The sequence below is a fragment of the Anabas testudineus genome, chromosome 15, assembly GCF_900324465.2.
Source record: "Anabas testudineus chromosome 15, fAnaTes1.2, whole genome shotgun sequence".
Classification (NCBI taxonomy): Eukaryota; Metazoa; Chordata; class Actinopteri; order Anabantiformes; family Anabantidae; genus Anabas; species Anabas testudineus.
Window position 1 is genome coordinate 1,941,842 of NC_046624.1, and position 19,629 is coordinate 1,961,470.

Consider the following 19,629-nt stretch of genomic DNA (forward strand, 5'->3'; position numbering starts at 1 on the left):
CAGTTTTTCCATGTTACCAGTGTCAGTGGAGACCTGTACAGCCACAGGGGCCCATATTTACAGCAGAACAACTAGGGGCCCCAGGTCGGCACTTCACACAGCACACTTCCCAAAGATGAAATTAAAACCTACGTGGAAAAGCCAGCGTTTCTCCTTTTGGAAGCGGGTATCAGATGAAGACATCACATCCATCAGAGTGGATGCGGAGCTCACTGATGGAGAATGAATCGGGCGAGGGTGCAGGCGGGAGGCCCGCTCTGAAAAGATCCAAGACAAGGCGTGTAATCAAATGTCCCAGCATGACCAAAGCAGGAGTAAATTACAAAATAAAAGTGTCTGAGGACTTTGTCAGAGCTCCAAAAGGCTGTGACTGCAGATGGCCTCCCTAAACTCCCCTAATCACTTATCCATCGCTTTTATGGCCTGCAACTAAATGTGGAGCTGTGGACTAAGTAATGGACTAACTCTATCTATCTATCTATCTATCTATCTATCTATCTATCTATCTATCTATCTATCTATCTATCTATCTCTCTATCTATCTATCTCTCTATCTATCTATCTTTCTATCTTTCTATTTATCTTCTCACCTGGAAGCTCAGTAGCCAGTAAATGGACCTTACAAGTTTTCAAAATGTAATTTTTCCCCCTTTGCATAATAGAAATAAATTAAATGTAATAGCTGACAGTTTTCAGTTCTGACTAACACTGCCTGCTGTATAATTGAGTTGAGACAGTGCAGCGATGTCTTTAAAGGGCCGTGCTTGACTTTTTCCATCTGTTTTCATGCAGAGTATATCCCCACCCCTCCCCCACTTATTTGTTGTTTTTCCCTAACATAAAGCTCTGAATGCTGCACCGAATGCCAAGAATAAAATACTGATAAAGGCTGTTTAGGACTCCTCAGTTCAGTCACCTCATATAAATACAGACTGAAATCAGCCCAAAGCACTGAGCATTAAAAAGTGTCAAGTGTTTAACTGTGGTGGGAGAAAAAAAAGTAGAAAAAGAGTGAAAGTCCAACATTTGTTATCTAACTAAAGAAATACAAATGCAGTAGTTTCTGAAAATACTTTAAGTACCAAAAGTAAACACATATTTTTAATAGTAGCTCATTTAACAAATTTTAATTAGTGATACACAAATGTGTGAACATTACTAATGCTGCAGTTGGTAAAAGTGGAGGTACTTTTAACCAGTGCATGTACAGTCTGGTGGTTCATCAATAATACATCCATCATTTATCAGCTGATTATATTTTGCTGAAAAATCCGCATCTGCAAAGCCAGACAAATAAATGTGCAAAGGTGTCCTCTAAATTGCAGGGTGGTAAATATAAAATTGAAAAACTCAACTAAAGTGGAACTGTACTTAGTTACTTTGCAGCACTAAAATGTTATGAAAGAACCAGATTCTGTGATTATTCATATTATTTAACATTCCCTGATTTCGTTTCAGATTTTCTACATTTAGAAATATTTTATTTATTTAAGTATCACGTGGAGAATCTTAAAACGCTGATGCACAAATTACTTCTAACAGGAGTGAATAACAAATACAAAACTTAAGACTGAATTGAAATGTTTAACTTTCGTTTTGAATTCATTAAAATTCATTCATTTCATTAAAAAAAGGAAATTCAACGATCTGTTGAAGCGGTTTATATTTAGTGCAAGAAAAGGTAAAACTACCAGTGCATCCATTTGGGTTGATCACAAACATTATTTACAAGGCGTTGGAAAATGTATGTTTCACATTTTAGAGACGTTCTTCCAAAAGAAAACGTCTTTTAAATATTTTATAATAACAACTGTTTTTTTTTATATGTGTATTAGTACTGACATTATATTTATATATTTAAAGGGTTACACTTCTTTGAAACTGTTAAATATGTAGCAGGTATTATCAGAAAACCGAACCAAAATGCGTCCTGGCGCCATCAGCAGCTGTTTCGGGTGTTTGGGAAGCTGAGTCTGACTCTTTGCTGCTGAGTTATATACTGAGGAATTGGTGCTGTTCTGAAGGGGGGGGGGGGGGGGGGGGGGGTGTTGGTGTCACTCTGCCTGTCTCTCTCGGTGTTATCACGCTGATCTATGGCTGTCTGTCCACCCAACACAGCGCCTGTGTGTGTGATCCTCCTGCTCGATGGGAGCTGATGGTTTGTGTTTCTCGGTGTAATCGGGTTTATCCAAACTGATCAAACACACAGTGTCAGCTACGCTGTGTGTGCAAATTAGGCTCGTATCACGCGGAGAGGAGCATTTGCTTGTTTTTGTGACAAATTATCCAATTTTAGAGAGAAAGTGTTAAGTGGCTCTGCTCCTACTTTCTAATTGGACCCCTCCTCTCCGCCGTGCGCCCTAATTACCGCTCCCCGGCATCTGACTGCATCACACACACACACACACACACACACACAGAGAGAGAGAGAGAGAGAGAGAGAGAGAGATTGTTTTCCAGTCAGCAATAACTTGTTAGTGGTGGTCAATCTCTGCTGCTTTAGAGCACTATCTGCCACCGGATGGGTTCGGCTCGTACCTCACTGTGCGTCATCCTGGACAAGTTGCTCCGAGACGCGGTGCGTTCCTAAGTCAGAAAGTGTCCCCGCAGCCTGCAGCTCGGCGGCCGACATGTGGCTGCAGAGGCACCTGTGATAGGAGCTGCAGCCTCCTGTCGCCCCTCTCTGTGCAGCTTCACCCTCCGCCTGTTCGCTACTAAACGCTCTCGCCTAAATAACCACAGTCAGGTGAGACCCTCCAAACCCGCCATGACCTCCAAGGACGACTCGAAATGTCCAGCGGTGCTGGAGGAGCGGAGGCGCAGTCCGCTGGATCAGCTTCCGCCGCCGGCCAACTCCAACAAGCCGCTGACGCCTTTCAGCATCGAGGACATCCTCAACAAGCCGTCAGTGAGGAGAAGCTACTCCCTGAGCGGAGCGGCGACACACCTCCTCTCCGCCGGAGAGAAGCAGCCCTCGGCGGGTCACAGCCTGTCCAGCCGGGCGCTGCTCAGTCAAACCTCGCCGCTGTGCGCGCTGGAGGAGCTGGCCAGCAAAACCTTCAAGGGCCTGGAGGTCAGCGTCCTGCAGGCTGCTGAGGGTAAAACAGCAGTGATTTTCTTCACTTCTTGTCCTGTTTTATGGGAATTAGCACGAGCATGAATCATTAACTGTTATCTACTTTTCTAAGAAACTGTTTAAAAATTCATAAGTTCAAATTATGAATTTAATTTTAATTTACTTTTAGTTTTTTATAACCTGTGCGTAAAAACGCGGAGGATCCAGGGTCCAATTGTTTTTATTAGTCTTATATTTCAGTGAAACGATAATAATCTTTTTATATGATGGAATTACAAAAACGTCTTCAGTGGAAATATAACCCAAACACACAGTAGAGCTAAAGCTACAAATAAAAATTCTGTTCTACTTTATTCACATACAAAAGACCAACAGAGCTTTAAGATGATGTTAATGTTAGAATAATATATAATAATATAATATCCTGGGATTTGACTACTTCATTGTTTAACCTGCATTTTGAATTTTTATTAATAATATTACCGTAGAAAGGTGGAAGTCAAATGTTTGCACCCAGTTCACAGGAAATGTGAAATGTTTATTTTAAACATGCATTTGTCCTCTAGTGTGATATTTTAAGAAAGAAACTGAAGAGAAAGTGTCTTTGGAAGGAATTAAGAAATCCGTTCAAGCCGTATTTAGATTATTAGATATATTAATATGTATTCTATATATAATTATTATATATATTTTATGTTTATCCGCTCTGATCTTCAGTGTTTTATTTTATTATTCAGGACCCTGTATGACCTAACTCTTCCATTTCTCTTAGGCCGAGACGGGCTGACGCTCTTCGGTCAGAGGAACACCCCTAAGAAGCGGCGGAAGTCCCGCACGGCGTTCACCAACCACCAGATCTACGAGCTGGAGAAACGCTTTCTGTATCAGAAATATCTGAGCCCGGCGGACCGGGACCAGATCGCCCAGCAGCTCGGTCTGACCAACGCGCAGGTCATCACCTGGTTTCAGAACCGACGGGCGAAGCTCAAGCGGGATTTGGAGGAGATGAAAGCGGACGTGGAGTCCGCGAAGGCCGCGGGTTCCGTGGCCTTCGAGAAGCTCTCCAAGTTGGCCGAGCTGGAGAAGTGTGCGGCGGGAGGCATGGGCGCGGGGGCGGTGTCCACGTCGGGTCACACCGAGCTGGACCAGGTGCCCAGCGGGTCGCCGCATGAGAACACCGAGAGCCTGGACTCGGGGAGGCCGCACTTGTCGTCTCCTTCACCGGCGTCGTCGCGGTGCACGGACCGGCTGAGCAGCAAGTTCTGCTCTGAGGATGAAGACGAGGAGATTGACGTGGATGACTGAAGTGAGTGAGTGAAATGCCAAATAACGACGGAAGCTCGGACACTACGGTGATGCCTTTACGCACACACGCGCAGCGAAGTGTTGCCAAAAAGCGGCTCGGTACTGTGATTTCCACAGAAGCCAGAGGCCCCTGCTTCCTGCTGAACAACACAGAACTCCGTGTGACGCGTTTCCAGATGGACAGAGACGGTCGGGAGGAAAACATGCAGGTGCACTAAACCTACGAGTTCATCTGGATACAGTCACGGAAAGATGTCACTGCATGTTTCGTTTGCTTTTATTTTGAAGTGGTTTAAAGAGCTTCTACTGTGTAGAGGCTCGAGCCGAGTGTTGTTGTTGTTTTTTTTTTTTTTGACATCTTAATTAATAAGCTAAATGAATAAATATTCCGACATGATAATCACACACAGAAAAGGTGGAAGAGCTTGTAATAAATCACCATTTGATATATTTATAATGCTTTGTACCACCGTGAAGTGCCTTTAGGATGCAGAGACGTGTACAAACTGTAAGCTGATGATGTAAAATAAAAAACAGACCTTTATTACAGCCACTCGTGTGGGTGTCGTCGTGTTTCTGGGAGAACTGTGACGGATGAATGTCCATTACAGCAGTAGGTGGCATTCTGACCCCGAGAAAGAGAGAGGGAGAGAGAGAGAGAGTGTGTGTGTGTGTGTGTGTGTGTGTGTGTGTGTGTGTGTGTGTGTGTGTGTGTGTGTGTGTGTGTGTGTGTGTGTTCCCCGCTGCCACCCTCCCGCAGCGCGCAATACTGAAACAAGCGTGTCTCCACGGCCGCACCGTCTTCACAAAGGCGGCCAGAGGAGAGCGTTTCAGGGGCCATATGGTTTCGGGAGTCTCCTCTCAATTACGAGTCCCTTTGATAAATGGACTTAACCCGTCCTTTCAGCAGCGTAACCTCCGCTTTGTGGCGCGGAATTCAGACACGCTTGCTGGCCTCGCGGGCCGCTGCGTTAAAAACACGGCCATGAATGTGAATGTGAGTTCGCTGGAGCTTTGACAGCCGTGAGATAATGAACTAACAAATGAACAGAGGCCGACTCAGTCAAACACTGGATCCGTTCTCCATCAGACATCTGCAGCACTTTCCTCCAGTAAGGACAGAGCTGCACATCCGAGTGGGTTTGTAGAAACAGACCCGTTGCCATGGTTTCATTATGATGGAGGGATATATAAATACAAACAAATGAGGCGATTAAAATCAAAAACACACACAGCAACACTACATGAAATGTATGACATAATATTTGTCTGTTTATTTTACTAGACTTATTGCATATAATTATATAAAAGTATACTTATATGTAAAACCTATATACACATCAAAACAATAATTATTAAATTGATAATCAGTGACTTAACATGTAGGCATAAATAATGTAATTATATATGTATATATATTTATAAGTAATAGACTTATAGATAATATGTAATATCTATTACAGATAGTTATAATCATATATATATACACATGCATGTATTTGCAAATTGCCTCATTTATATTAAATTATATCTGTTTATAACAACGAGTCTTTTTTTAAAACTGCTTTTACCGGTAACTTGACGCAGCTCTGTCATTGAATGCTGCTAAAAACATTTATTTTGTCATTTTCTCTAAATTGACTTTGGTATTTCTCCAACCTCCGCTGATGTCTGCATGTGTTTTTTTTTTTTTTTTTTTTTAGAAATAGATTTTTTTTTATTTGCTTCTTCAAGGCGCACGTTTGCGCGTCAACACTGTTCAGTCAGATAGTGAATTTCTGTGCTATTAAACCAACAATATGTCCTCATCACAGTGTCTTGTGTTGTCCTCCTTTAGTGTGGACCAGCAGACATGTTCCCTTTCTTTCTGTCTCGCCTGCACACAGCACACAGCGCTGTGGAAAGACAACACGCAGCGTGTGTAGTTCAGCTTTTCATTAGGAAGCGGTGACCTCACTGTTTGAAGACGTGTGTTTTTTTTAAAGGGGAGTTATTGACCAAACACACATGCACACACACGCAGAGGGAGGGGGGAAAGATAGGAATCCTTTATTCAATCGACCAGAAAATTGAAGTTTGATGCATGGTTCCCTGCTTAAACAACTGGACCTGACACCGCTCTGTGGCTGCTGCCATCTGAGACCAGCCAACACACTGACAGATATACTCATACACAAGAGAAACAATCACCAGCTGCCACTATTAGCAGTATTATTGTTGTTGGTGATGCTTTTAAGATAAACATATTCATTAAAATAGTAGCTTTGGCACTTCTTTTAGTTAAATTCTTATTTAAATAATTCCCGGCTTGTTAAAAATTGTTATTCTAGTTGTTGTTGTTGCAGATTTCCAAATCACTGTCTACATAATAGTAAAATACAGTTACAGTGCTTATAACAATGCTATAGTCCTAAATGGTTGGGATTAAACTGTATTATGCAGAATCAGTGAACACAGGCCGTCATTATTATTATTCTCATCTCCATCATCAGTCCTCTTGGTGCTGTGCAGCTCTGCACAGTGCAACACAGTGCTCTTCTTGTACTGAGTCTGCTGCAGCACTGCACACGGAGGAGCAGTGTGTGTGTGTGTGTGTGTGTGTGTGTGTGTGTGTGTGTGTGTGTGTGTGTGTGTGTGTGTGTGTGTGTGTGTGTGTGTTAAGCAGGCATGTACGCGCTGTGTCTCTGTGTGTCAGAGCCGAGCTGAAGAAATGAGCTGCCTCTGCCGCGGGGCACAGCTTGATTGATCACTAAATAGGGAGGATTTGAAAGTTTTAGTTATAACGTTCCTGTAGAGCCCCTTAACACTTCAAACTTCAATTTTACGGGCTATTGAACTAAGCGTGTCCCTGACAAAATTGATATATGTATTAATTTACTTTAAGCGGTGATTAATTACTATCCACAAAGAGAATAATCCCAAGACTTTCTCCCTCCCCCCTCTGAATGTGCATATTAATCAAATTCTAGTTGATAATTCAGATGGAGAAATGGATTTAGCAGTGCTGGAAGGCATAACTCTATCTCCCACTCTGTGTGTGTGTGTGTTTCCACAAATGTGCAGCGTGTCACCCTCCCTTCCCCAGGGCCTGTGCCCTCTCTCCCTGGCTGCTAAGCTGCTTGTCGAGTGTATTAAAATCAGAGATGCAGAACGAGCTCGGCTGGCTATTTGGTAAAAACAGAAATTGCCTGTCCACTTTTATGATGTGTTCATGCTGAGCAGGCTCTTCTTAATGTGGCCTGTCAGAGCAGTACGGGATTTACAGGGAGCTGGGTCTACACACCTGCGTGTGTGTGTGTGTGTCAGTACAGTGTGGTCTCGTGGGGTAACCTGTGTGTATACCCAATGTGTATTGATGAATGGAAGTGAATGTGCTGAAGGAAAAACACAGGATAAGTGAATCAGGTAAGAACAAAGCAGGAGCATAAGAATGTGTTGATGCAAGCAGAGAGCGGCACTTTGAAGAGCATGGAGAAAAAGTCATGTTTCAATGCCATATGTTCAAGCAGTTTTTAAAACGATGTTTCACTTAGTTCCCCCCTCACTCTGTATGATTAGTGAGCGTGTTCAATAAAAGCATGAAAGATCATGACTTTTTGTGATTTGTCAGCTTTGCAATATTCTGTTTATTGATAATTGGGACTTTGGTGAAGATCAGATCACATTTCATCACCGATTCATGCAGAAAACCTGGACACTGCAGCAGTATGACTTTTTCTCATATGCACACAGACACATGCAGGGGAACGAGTAAGGAGTCTAAAGACATTCTTTATATTATCAATACACATGTTTTATGGGCACGTCAGATGCTAGTTTCAGAACCAGCACTTTTTCTTCTATCGTTTAGCTATTTGCTCATTTTTGCTATTTTATATTCATTAACAACTGTGTCCATGGGGAATCTGTTGCCACAGTGAGCATGCTTTATTAACACAATCACTGATATGTAAATAAAGTTCATTAAGGTTTTATTTTGTTCATTATGTGTGAATGAACAGTGAGCTTTACAACAACAATGCATTGGTTTAATGGGGGATAATCATCTCTTTTTATTATAGGGTTACAAGGAAGATACAGTGTCCAGTGTCTGTAATCACAATAAACTGGACCATGTTATTCCACATGATTAGTAGAAATATCCATCTAAAAACAAGCTGCTGATGTTGTTCCACTGTGCTCTGTATTTTGCTTGTCTTGACACAATCAAAGACTGGATGTCTTCCTTTCTCCTTTTACAAGTGACGTCTGTCTCATTGAATCTCACTGAGATTCTGATCTCTCCAACGTGTGTGTGTGTGTGTGTGTCTGTGCGAGCAGTCTCTCAGTCATTCCTGATCTCAGGTGAACCGAGGAGTCAGTCAAGTGCATCTGTGAATCATTTTGGACTTGATACTTCATGATTCACTGTGACGTAGCTTGTGCTGTTCACTCTGGGCGACACACTTCCTGAGATTTTTGCTGAGCCTCTGAGCATCACAGGGGAAGTCCACAGTGTCAGCCTGGCGTCTAAAGAGGCTGGAATCAGTGCACGGGTCAATTGCCCAGAAATACTTGTCTGTCAATTTATTATGGACTTCCAGGGTAATATGGAAACACAGTGCACGTCTGGATCACATAGACGGAGAAGTGTTCTCAAACTCGTCAACATGAGCGGTGATGAACAACACCCTCTGCTGTAAGCATAACTCAGGGCTTAACTCATATCCAACATGCAAATACATCAACAAACAATGTCTGGCTGTTTATTATCTGATGGTCTTATATTATTTATTTGTAATCAGCAAATGGAGAATCTTCACACTGTGATTTGTCCGCTGGTTCTCCTCATTTGCAGATTCCCTGTTTCTGGTCTTACATTGGAACGCTTAAAGAGCCTCACATCTGATTGTTATGATTGTAAGAAATAGTTTCTGTTGCTTCCACTCTGAGGCTGAAAATGTGCCATCATTATGATGCACTGATGACTTGACAGACATACATGTAGAATATGAAATAATGCTCTCATGTTCACAGCACCAAGCACTGCTGAGATCACCCCTCTGTTGTTCCTCTCCTGACACCTAGTGGTAGAATCACTAAATTACCTTAAAAAATCAAAGCCTGTGACACACAGGCCCAGACTCATTGTGCTGTAAGGTGTATGTACATGTATGCTCAACATGAGAAGTTAAACTGAGACACAGTGTGGAGACTGTTGGTCCTGGAGGCACACGGAGGCAGTGGCTTCTGTCCTCAGAGCAAACTGCTGCACCAGAAACATCTTCAAATCATGATGTCCAACTACAATTCAGTAGAGGTAGTGTGCAGTGTGCAAGTACTACCTCTCTTCGAGAGTATCTCGAATGACATTCTGTAAATGTGAAAGTTTGTTTCAGTGTTCTCTCACAGTTTTATTGGGAACAAGTATTGAGTATTTCTGTATTCTAATGGTCTATGAATCTATCGTTCCCTCAATGTATAAAACCTGTAAAAAAAATGGAATAAAAACACATATTTCACTGTACAAAACAAAGTTTATAACATTTATACTGAAACATGAATTCTATATGTAAATAGCTCCAAACTGATTGATGCCCCTTTTTTCAAGGAAAACTTGTGCTATGTTTGTTTTGTCCATTTTAATGCATCTAGGTGACCCTGTAACCTCATAATACAATAACAACAATAGCATATATTGGTGTTGGTGCTTTAATGTTGCCTCCGGCCTTAATGTTGTTTCCTGTAACTAAACTACATGGGAAACCAGTCTTGGACCTGGACATCCAAGACATCTAGCAGAGCTCATTTTTCATAGAGGTGTGAACCAACCAAATTGTGTTTTTCAAATCCAATGTGGGCCCTTCCCATGTGGTCCTCGATCTGATTCATATCAAATCTATTTGCTGTCAGAAAAGTCAGATCAGAACTCATGTGTGTTGATTTGATTGTTTTTAAATTTGACTCACTTCTGAGCACATCTGCAGCCATGATCAGCCAGCTTCAGCACATCATGGTCCAATAAAGAAAAGCACAGACTTGAGCAACAGAGACAGAGGCTGACAGAGAGATGACTGAACTTTGCAGTGAGACAGATCAATTTATGGAAGAGTGTGTTCCAGATGAACAAAAGATCTGAATGTTGTATGTTCCTACGTCTTAATAAATAACATTTAAAAAAAAAAGGAAATCTTAAGGAGAACATAAAGTCTTTTTGTTTAAATGCATCATTAACCAGTGCGTTTAGAGGCTTATAAAAGTTGTACAGCTTCAAACCACAAGGGGGCAGGTCCTCACTGTGCATTTTATTTGAAAGAGCCTCCAGTAATTTTTCTTCATTATCACTGAAACTTACTGTGACAAGTAGGAATTGACATAAAACTACTCACACTGTGTGTTCACTCCCATCTGTGGCTCCTTGTGTCTGTTCTGCTGCAGGTTTATTGTCCCCTCACAAACTGCTGTTTGCACATATTCTGAGAACAGATTCTACACATGTAACATGTGGTAGGTTTGAGCCCCCGCCCCTGATGGATGCAATTCACAAGTGTAGCAGAAGTGCAGGGTTAGAAACAAATCACTGGTGCAATCAACACACCAGACATCAAGTGGTGAGAAAAGAATAACTAAGCTCTAATCATTTTAAGTCCAAACTTGTGGACAGGAGTTAAAGTCATCACCCAACAGGTCTCCTCCACTCAGATGACTTTGAATCCTTCATTGTTCCTCCAGATTTTCTATCAAATTTCCTAGTAATTTAACATTGCAGCATTTTTCATGTGACTGACAGGGTGCTGCTGCACTTAAAAAGTGCATGTACAGCATAAATAAATGAGATTGGAAGATCAGAAATTATAAGAAAACAATAATATAAATAAAAAACTGCAGTCTTCAATACAATGAGAGCTTATATTGACTACAGGAGCCACGACAGATCAGATTTTATCCATATGTTTCATCTGAGTTTAGGATTAAATTGAAAAGCCTGTGGTTTTGGGGTTATTCTAATCTTTTCTTTTTATCACGCTCATGTCATTAGTAAAATGAAATATTAGGATTAGAGCCTGGGTCAGGTCAGTTCTTAGTTGGTGTTACTTTAAGTTATTAACATCACGCATTAAGGCATTTCTTTAACAGCCGATATCATATACAGCACTGATATTTCCTACAGTGTAGTGATACTGTGATGGAGAGCCCAGATGGAGGTTGTATTTCACAAGCTCATTGAAATGCAAAAACCTGCAGCACTAATGCCACAACAGTCTAAGTGTGTGCTGCATTTTATTTCTCATCTCGGTAAATTATTCATGTTGATGTATTGTAGCCTTTAACAATAAACAGAGCGTTTCTATGAATCGAATTATACACTATTAAGGTATTATATGATAATAAAAGCTTTATGCATCTATTTAATATTTGTTTTCGGGTGAGAAACCAGAAAAGCCTGAAAGACAGAGACAGTGTTTGTGAGTATTATTTATGGCATGTGAGTATTACATCTGCGGCTTTCAGTAGGACATTACAATGTTGTAACTACTATGAAAATGACTGTAACTCAACCTCTTTCTCAATTAATACATAGTCATAGTGGGATACTCAAATTATTTCTAGACATCACAAGATAAAGCAATAATTATTTACAACATTAGGTGTGCAATTCTTTAATAAGTGCAGTATGTTAGGTTTTGGAAAAAAGGGAGCAGCTCAGAGCCGAATCAGCTGGCATCATGGAGTGAAAGGCCTCTACAGGCCTTCACTATCTCTGGTGAAAATTCAAATAATGTTTTCCAGATACATTTTAATGTAGAGTCATGTTAAACCCGTCTGTGTGAAAGGTTGTAATAAAGTGTGGTCATAGGGCACATCCAGAGGCAGCCTTTTTCGGGTTATTTCTGTAACGTCATTGCATTTGCCATTGTGCCTTTAAACTACAGTATGATTTAAAGTACCCTCTGGAGTAAATGGACCAGAATTTAAGAAGACTTTTCTTCCTAGAACTTCCACACCTTTAAATTCAAGACTGCTGTAATTCTGAACTCCTCCATATGAACATTATTAATCATCATCTTCCATACACACATATGCAGCGGTGCATTCTGCACATTTCCTTTTTACCAGTCATCCCTGAGTTAAACATCTGCCGTCTTTCCCTCCAGAGGACCACAACGGAAATCAGCTTTTAGCTTTACTGTGTTTTCCTCCTTGGCATAATTGTGTGTCAGGACAGGATAACCATACTGTTGCAATTGCTTTTACAATTGGAACATAATAAAATCTATCTACTGCATCTATCTATGCAGTACAATAGGTATGCTGTATATCACACTAATGTCCTTGTTTGGCTCTGAGAACTTAGGAATGGGTGCTGACACCATGGATAATGTGGTTACACTACAGCTGGTTGTAATGGAGGTCGACCCCCACAGTCATTATTCACCTTATTTTGATATTTTTACATACATTTTGGGCAGATTGTGATTTTCTTTTTTTATTAGATTTGCCAAACAAGGCAGCTTAGTTTTAAACTACATTCAGTGATGTGAATTGATGTGATGTGGCCCCACCCACCTAGATTCAATTAAACCAGTAAGATCATTTCCAGCCCCAGTTCTTAGAAATGGTCATTAGCCGAAAGGCAGAGACACAAAGAAGTTGTGGTGATGAAGGCCGATTGTGGCGTTGCCTCAAGTCGACCTTGTCTTGGCCAAAACTTGAACACATTACAAAGACCACAACCAACAGCCAAGAGCAGATCTACAGGGGGTCATTGAAGGCTTTGAATAGTACAAATATATTGTGTTCTAGTGGAAAAAGGCTGATTGTTCCGTCATGTACAGTAACTAAAACCTTCACCCACTGTCGACTAGTTTTTCTATTGTACTGTGTGTGTTGGATTGTACTGTCTGAAACCTTAAGGGCCTTCTTGGCCACGACTAACTCTGTTTCTAGAGGGGAGACACACAAAAGACCCACACCCCGCCCCCCAACCGGCCACACTGCCAAAGCTTTGTGCCACAACATGTGTATTTTTTTAGATCCACCACCTTCACCGTCAGCTGAGCTCAGCCTGCAGTCGAATTTACTCTGCTTTAATCCAAACCATCCAGTCTGACTCAGGAGGAGTATTTACTCACACTGTGTACCACGTAACCATGGAATTGTGGGAGACGTAGGAGAGGTAAGACGAGAGAGCGAGGGAAGCAGGCGGGGGTGGTGCTGAAAACAGAACAGTAAGAGGGATAGGGTTTTTTTTTTGCTTTTGTGTGCCTGTGTGTCTGTGGTTGGAACTAAGTGTGTGTGTGTGTGTGTGTGTGTGTGTGTGTGTGTGTGTGCATATTCAGTGGTACCTGTGCTCTGTCTCAATCTGTCAGCCACTTTGACACTGAGATCTATCTTGCAGCAGTGGGCAGAAGACCGAAAGAGAGGACAGTAATTAAACCTCTTGGTGTGTGTGTGTGAGAGAGAGAGAGAGAGAGAGAGAGAGAGAGAGAGTGTGTTAATTTCTGCATGTATGTGTGTAGCTGCAAATGTATTCCATGTGCTCCATGCAGGTTTGTGTGTCATCATGTATGTTTTCCTACTTTGTGTGTACACATGCATTTTAATGTGTATCTGTGTGGAAAGCCCAAAGGGTCACATGTCTTTGCAATAGTCTCTGCTTGTGTGTTTATGCATATTTTAGCATGTCTATGAGTATCAGAATACGCGTTGCAGCACTTGTGAGTGCAAGCATGTGCGTGTGACACTTTTATTGCCAGAGAATGGAAGCAATATCTTGTTTACAAGGCCAGACGCAGGTGACAAAATGGTGTCTCAATTTCCTTCGGGGAGCAGCGGCTCCCTCCATCAACTCCACATCAGCGCTAAACTCAATCACCCAGCAGGCCGAGCAAAACAGGCCTAATGTTTATTTACAGCTGCAGGGCCACAGCAGCACAGATCCCATGTCACCCTGTATGACTCCAACGAAGTCAGGAGTGGGTTAATGCTGAGGAGTGGAGCAGTGTTTGCTGTAAGTCGTGTCAAGAGGCTGTTGGAATTTATTTAGGTTTCATTAAGGATTAAGACTAGTCGCTTCAGGCTCCAGATGGAGGATCAGGACTGCAGTGCAGGTCTAATGTGTTATATGTTAAGTGTAAAACTTAAAGCCAAGGTTTTTCTGAACTGAATTTATTTTATGCTTAAATTCAAATAACCTACATGAAACACTCAAGATGTGAACTTTATTTAAAGAAGTCTGACAAAAGAAGCCCCTGTTTGGGGGCTCATAAGTAACAGAACAAACTAACATGAATAAAAAATAAATCTTGCCTTTAATACTTGGATAAAACGTCTTTGCAGTCAATGAGCCCATGGATATGACTAAATGTTTAGTTCAGAGATGCTTTGCCAGGCACTTACTGCAGTGACCTTCAGCTGCTGCTTGTTTGTGGGTGTTTCTATGTTGTAGATTGATTATAACCAGTTCATCAGTAAAACACCATTGACCTGGTTTCAGTGGCAGCCATACATGCCCACACCATAACACTGCCTCCACCATGTTTGACACATGACGTCTTGTACTTTAGATCATGATCTGTTAATCTGAAGTTAATCTTTCCGATTCTATGACTAGTCGGGCTGTATCAGTCAGCATTCACAAGATTAGCCATAATTTGAAAGTATTGACTGCACTGATGAGGGAGAGGTGTTTTTTTTTAGCAAACCCTGTTTCACATTCACACCTACAAAATGTAAAAGACAAAAACAGTCTGACCTGCTGGTTACTGAGCAGCTGCACTGGAGCAGTTGAGATTTACAGTCTTGTTACCAAAGGAGGCACAATCATTTATGTTTTTCACTTTTGATGTTTATATGTGTATATGCCCCTGAAAAGTACATTGGCATTGGAACCAAAATTCAAGAATTGTATTGCACTGATCTAACACTGTCTGTTTTGCCTATAATTAAAATTTGAGATCTTAAGTCAAACGTCTACAGAAAATGAATTCACTGTTTAATTTTGTCAACTAAACAGTTGATAATTTAATAAGCAAAATAAATATACAAGTATCACTAGTTGAGGTAATCTACCGGCATAATTTCTGGCATACTGTGCTTGAATAAAAAAACAGTGGCAACACTGATCATAAATGTGATGTCAAATGCCATTAGAGCATCATAGTGTGGGACTGTGTAAAAAAATAAATTATATTCAGGTGAAGTGGTGCATATACACAAGTTTACAATATGTACCCAACAATTAACAGTCATGTTGTTGCTCTCCAATACACAGTTAGGGTCGTCTCAAAGGCTATTTAAACACATCTACGTTTGTATTGTATGTATTTACATAGAGAATCTGCGTCAGTTGCCATTTTGCATTGCAGTAAATGCGATGCCCTGTTCATACAACAGAAGTCAGTAAAAGACAGTGTCCCGTGGTCCCACTCAGGCCACAGAACTTGTCAAACAGAAAAAAAATTCCTACAGAAGAGGAGTGATTTATTTTGCTTGTGCTAAATTGTTGCCGACAGAAGAAGAAAAGAGTCAAAGTAATGTTTCCACGTAGCCCTCCTGAAATGTGTCTGCCCTGGCTATGATATTATACATTTTGCAATCCTCCACTGTAAGCATTGACCCTCAGGCTGCAGTAAGTGGTGTTAATGCAGTTTGTAATGTGGGGTGTTTAATACGCAGTAAGACTTTTGTTGCTGGAGTCTTTAAGGCCGAGCCTCCTTTGGATATTTCTACATTACAATTAGTGCAAGATCTAGTCACATAGAAACTAGGTTTTAGTAGCGCTCTCCTACTGCTCTGATATTAAAAAGGTCATTTAATTGGACACAAACTCCAGATTCCTGCATGACAGTATGAAAACATACGATGACAATGAATAGTATGTAACACTCGTCTCTTTTCTGGCTCAGATCCTCTCGTGGATATATGTAGTACACATAAATTCGCCAATAAATGCTGTAATCAATCAAACTTCATCATATCAGAAGTGACTGAACCACATCTGATTGTCAAAAGAAAAACAATATCTGCTATATGAAGCGCTATAACCTGACTGATGTGTGAGGACCACACACACAACTCATCTCCCAAGCCTGGCCTGCCTCCACCTGGTTCATCAGCTGTGTGTGTGCTGGCTGTGGGTGGGTGGCAGTGTGTAGCCGTGTCCAGCTTTGAGAGGGTAATCCATCTCCATCACTTAAATGATTATCCCCATTAATCTGCTGTAAACTAATAAAGTAAACACCATTCCCTCTCCTGTCTACTCCGCCCCCTCTGCCTCTGCTCTGGATGGAGGTTCATTAAGTCTTTAGTACATTAATATGTCTTCTTGTCCCCCCACCGTTCCTATCACCTGGTGCAATTGGGGCCCCCAGAGGCCCCAATACACATTCTTTCTCTCTGTGTCTCTGTGTGAGAAAAGAGGAGTGGAGAATGAAGCTGCTTGTGTGTGTCTGTGCACGAGCGTGCGTTTTTGTCTTCATAGGAGTGACACCGAGTCGAGGTGATGAGCTCGCTGGATTTAATTTTGCGGTGCGGGACTCAGATGGCCCCGGCGGTCGCCACGGTAATTTGCCTGATCAGGTTAGAGAATCGTTGCTGTTGGTGATCAATCATCCAGGTTGTCACAGCGACTAGGGGCCCGGTCGGCATGGAGCCACTTGTAATTGGCGCTAGATTGATGTGGTCACGTTTCCCTAGCATGTTGAACAAAAGTTTGGTCAATTAAATGTTGTTAAAATTACAACCTCTCCACAAAACAACACACACACAGTGTGTATGTGTGTGTGTGTGTGTGTGTGTGTGTGTGTGTGTGTGTGTGTGTGTGCTCTTCTTACAAAGAACGCACACACAGTAGGCTGCTAATGCTTGGCTGTGTTGTCCCTGGGTGGGAGGATGACAGTGACAAGACAAGAGCAGGCTGCTAGAAGTGGAGACAGGGAATAAGAGAAGTGTGTGTGTGTGTGTGTGTGTGTGTGTGTGGGTGGGTGTGGGTGTGTGGGTGTGTGACAGAGAGAAAGACATGGGACAGTAAAGCAGGAGGAGGTCTGGTTTACTTTAAACTCTGACACTATTTATGTTGTTGAGTGATGCCGTGCTGCCGCTACTTATTACTGAGTCAAACAGATAATAACTCCATCTCTTTCTTCAACCCACACACACACACACACACACACACACACACACACACACACACACACACACACACACACACACATACATATATATATATATATATATATATATATAGAATGGCTGCTAATTCAAGTTAATTATTTTCAAAGACCAATTGATTATGAGAAAACCCTTTGGAGCAAACAAGGGATTATGGCATTCCTTAGGTTAAATTATTATCTGAACATCAACAGTTGTTGTTTGTTTACAGGTTCAAAATGGCCAGAAAGAAAGACCTTTCATTAGAGACCTGTCAGTCTATTGTTGTCCTTGGAAAGGAAGTTGAGAGGGAACTTTAAATTTCTTATCATGCTGTTAACTACTCCCTTCAGAGAGCAGCACAACCTGGTTCTAACAGGGTCAGAAAAAGGAGTGGGAGGACACGATGCACAACTGTACAAGAAGACAAATATCTGAGAGTGTAGTTTAAGGCAAAGTCGCCTCACAGGTCCTCATCTGGCAGCTGCACTAAACAGTACATGTCAAACACCAGTGTCAGCATGGACAGTGAAGAGGAGACTTCAGGATGCTGAACTTGTAACTCAGACTGGCCAATAAAAAAAAAAGACTCAGATGAGCAAAAAAGCACAGAAATTGGAAACTGGAAGAAGGTTGTTGTGGACAGATGAGCCCAGGTTTTAGCTCTTTAGATCAAACATGAGGACATTTGTGAGATGCAGAACAAATGAAAAAATACTAGAGCAGGGCTTAAATCGTTCAGTCAAGCATGGTGACTTTTTGGGTGGTAAAATAGGAGATTTGTACAGAGCAGAATGGACCTTGAGGTGAAATTAAGTTAATGTTTTGAATAAATCACAAGGAAGGCCCTATGACTGGGTTTGCCTGGGACACACTAAAACATCTCTGACTTTATTTAGTATAATGTAGCTTTTTACACAAAAAGACCTCCAACAGTTACAGCCATATACGCCCATGTGAATATCCCAGGTATGCCAAAAAGGTGTCAAAATAGAGGCAGTTGTCAAACTTACCATCAAAAAAAAAAAAAATAAAATAAATCAAAAACACTCAACTACAACAAAGTGCTTACATTTAGCACGAAAATAATTATTTAGAAAGTATTTGGATGCAGTCATAAAAATGACTACGGTTGGAATGGTTACTGACCTTCACATGTCAATTATCAGACATTTGTTTTCTATTGGTCTTCCACTCTGGTCTCCTGTGAGAAAGTCCTGTACTATGTTGTCTCATCATCCACCCCAGCCTCCTCCTGACAAACAGCCTCACCTACTTCCAAGCGCAAGGGAATCTACAGTGTCCATGAAATGTCATGTCATCTCCTAAGACCACACCAACTATTAATATGTCAGGTTAAGTGGGTTACTTCAGGCAGTTATATGTTTAGAAACTGGATTTAGTTTTCGTGTTTAGTAAGTACTGGAAGACTATGGGCCATAGCTTCAGTGTAAGTTGGCAAATATTACTATAACTCCAGTTTTACCATATTCATGCTATTCCCTTTCTCCAATCAAATCTAGGAATACTGTAGAAACACGGCTGTGAGCACAGAGCAAAACAGTGGCCTCTGTGAAAGGTAACCCCTGTAGATATAAAATATATGACAATAAAGGAATACTATATTCTATTTCAGCAAATAGATCCCTCTAAATTTTACACACTACACCACAATAATGCAGGTATTTAAAGCTGATGGATGCAACATATTTATAATACAATTTTCTAACAAGTCAGCAGGATGAGAAAGTTCCCAAACAGAGTTTCCCAAATATGTCCAAAAAACGTCTATTGAACTAAATGGCATCTTTATATGTTAAAGAACTGATGGAACTCAACTTCTTTTTCGTCATAATGGGAATGCCCTACAAAGTCCCAAAAAGGCCTACAGAGGTCATGCTCTCGGAACATACTTCCTAGGTCAAGGTTGAGGGTTAGACGCCATCATAAGTCCTGTGTGAGTGTGTTTCTCCAGCTTCCTGTAGCTGGTCGGAAGCTCTTGGCTGCCTGCCTCTCAGGACTGTCACACTCAGAGATATTTATGAGCTGGAAACTCAGAGTTCACACAGTAACTCTTGTTTCTTAAAGCCCAAACTAGAGCATTCACGTGGATTAAA

General features: G+C 41.4%; 1 protein-coding gene across 1 annotated transcript; it reads left to right on the forward strand.

The window, feature by feature from the left end:
- The first annotated feature begins 2,767 nt into the window (after nt 1-2,767).
- Nucleotides 2,768-4,381, forward strand: lbx1a (ladybird homeobox 1a). Its single transcript, XM_026356213.1, has 2 exons — nt 2,768-3,098; nt 3,849-4,381. The coding sequence occupies exons 1-2, from the start codon at nt 2,768-2,770 to the stop codon at nt 4,379-4,381; spliced, it is 864 nt and encodes a 287-aa protein (XP_026211998.1).
- Nucleotides 4,382-19,629: the final 15,248 nt, after the last annotated feature.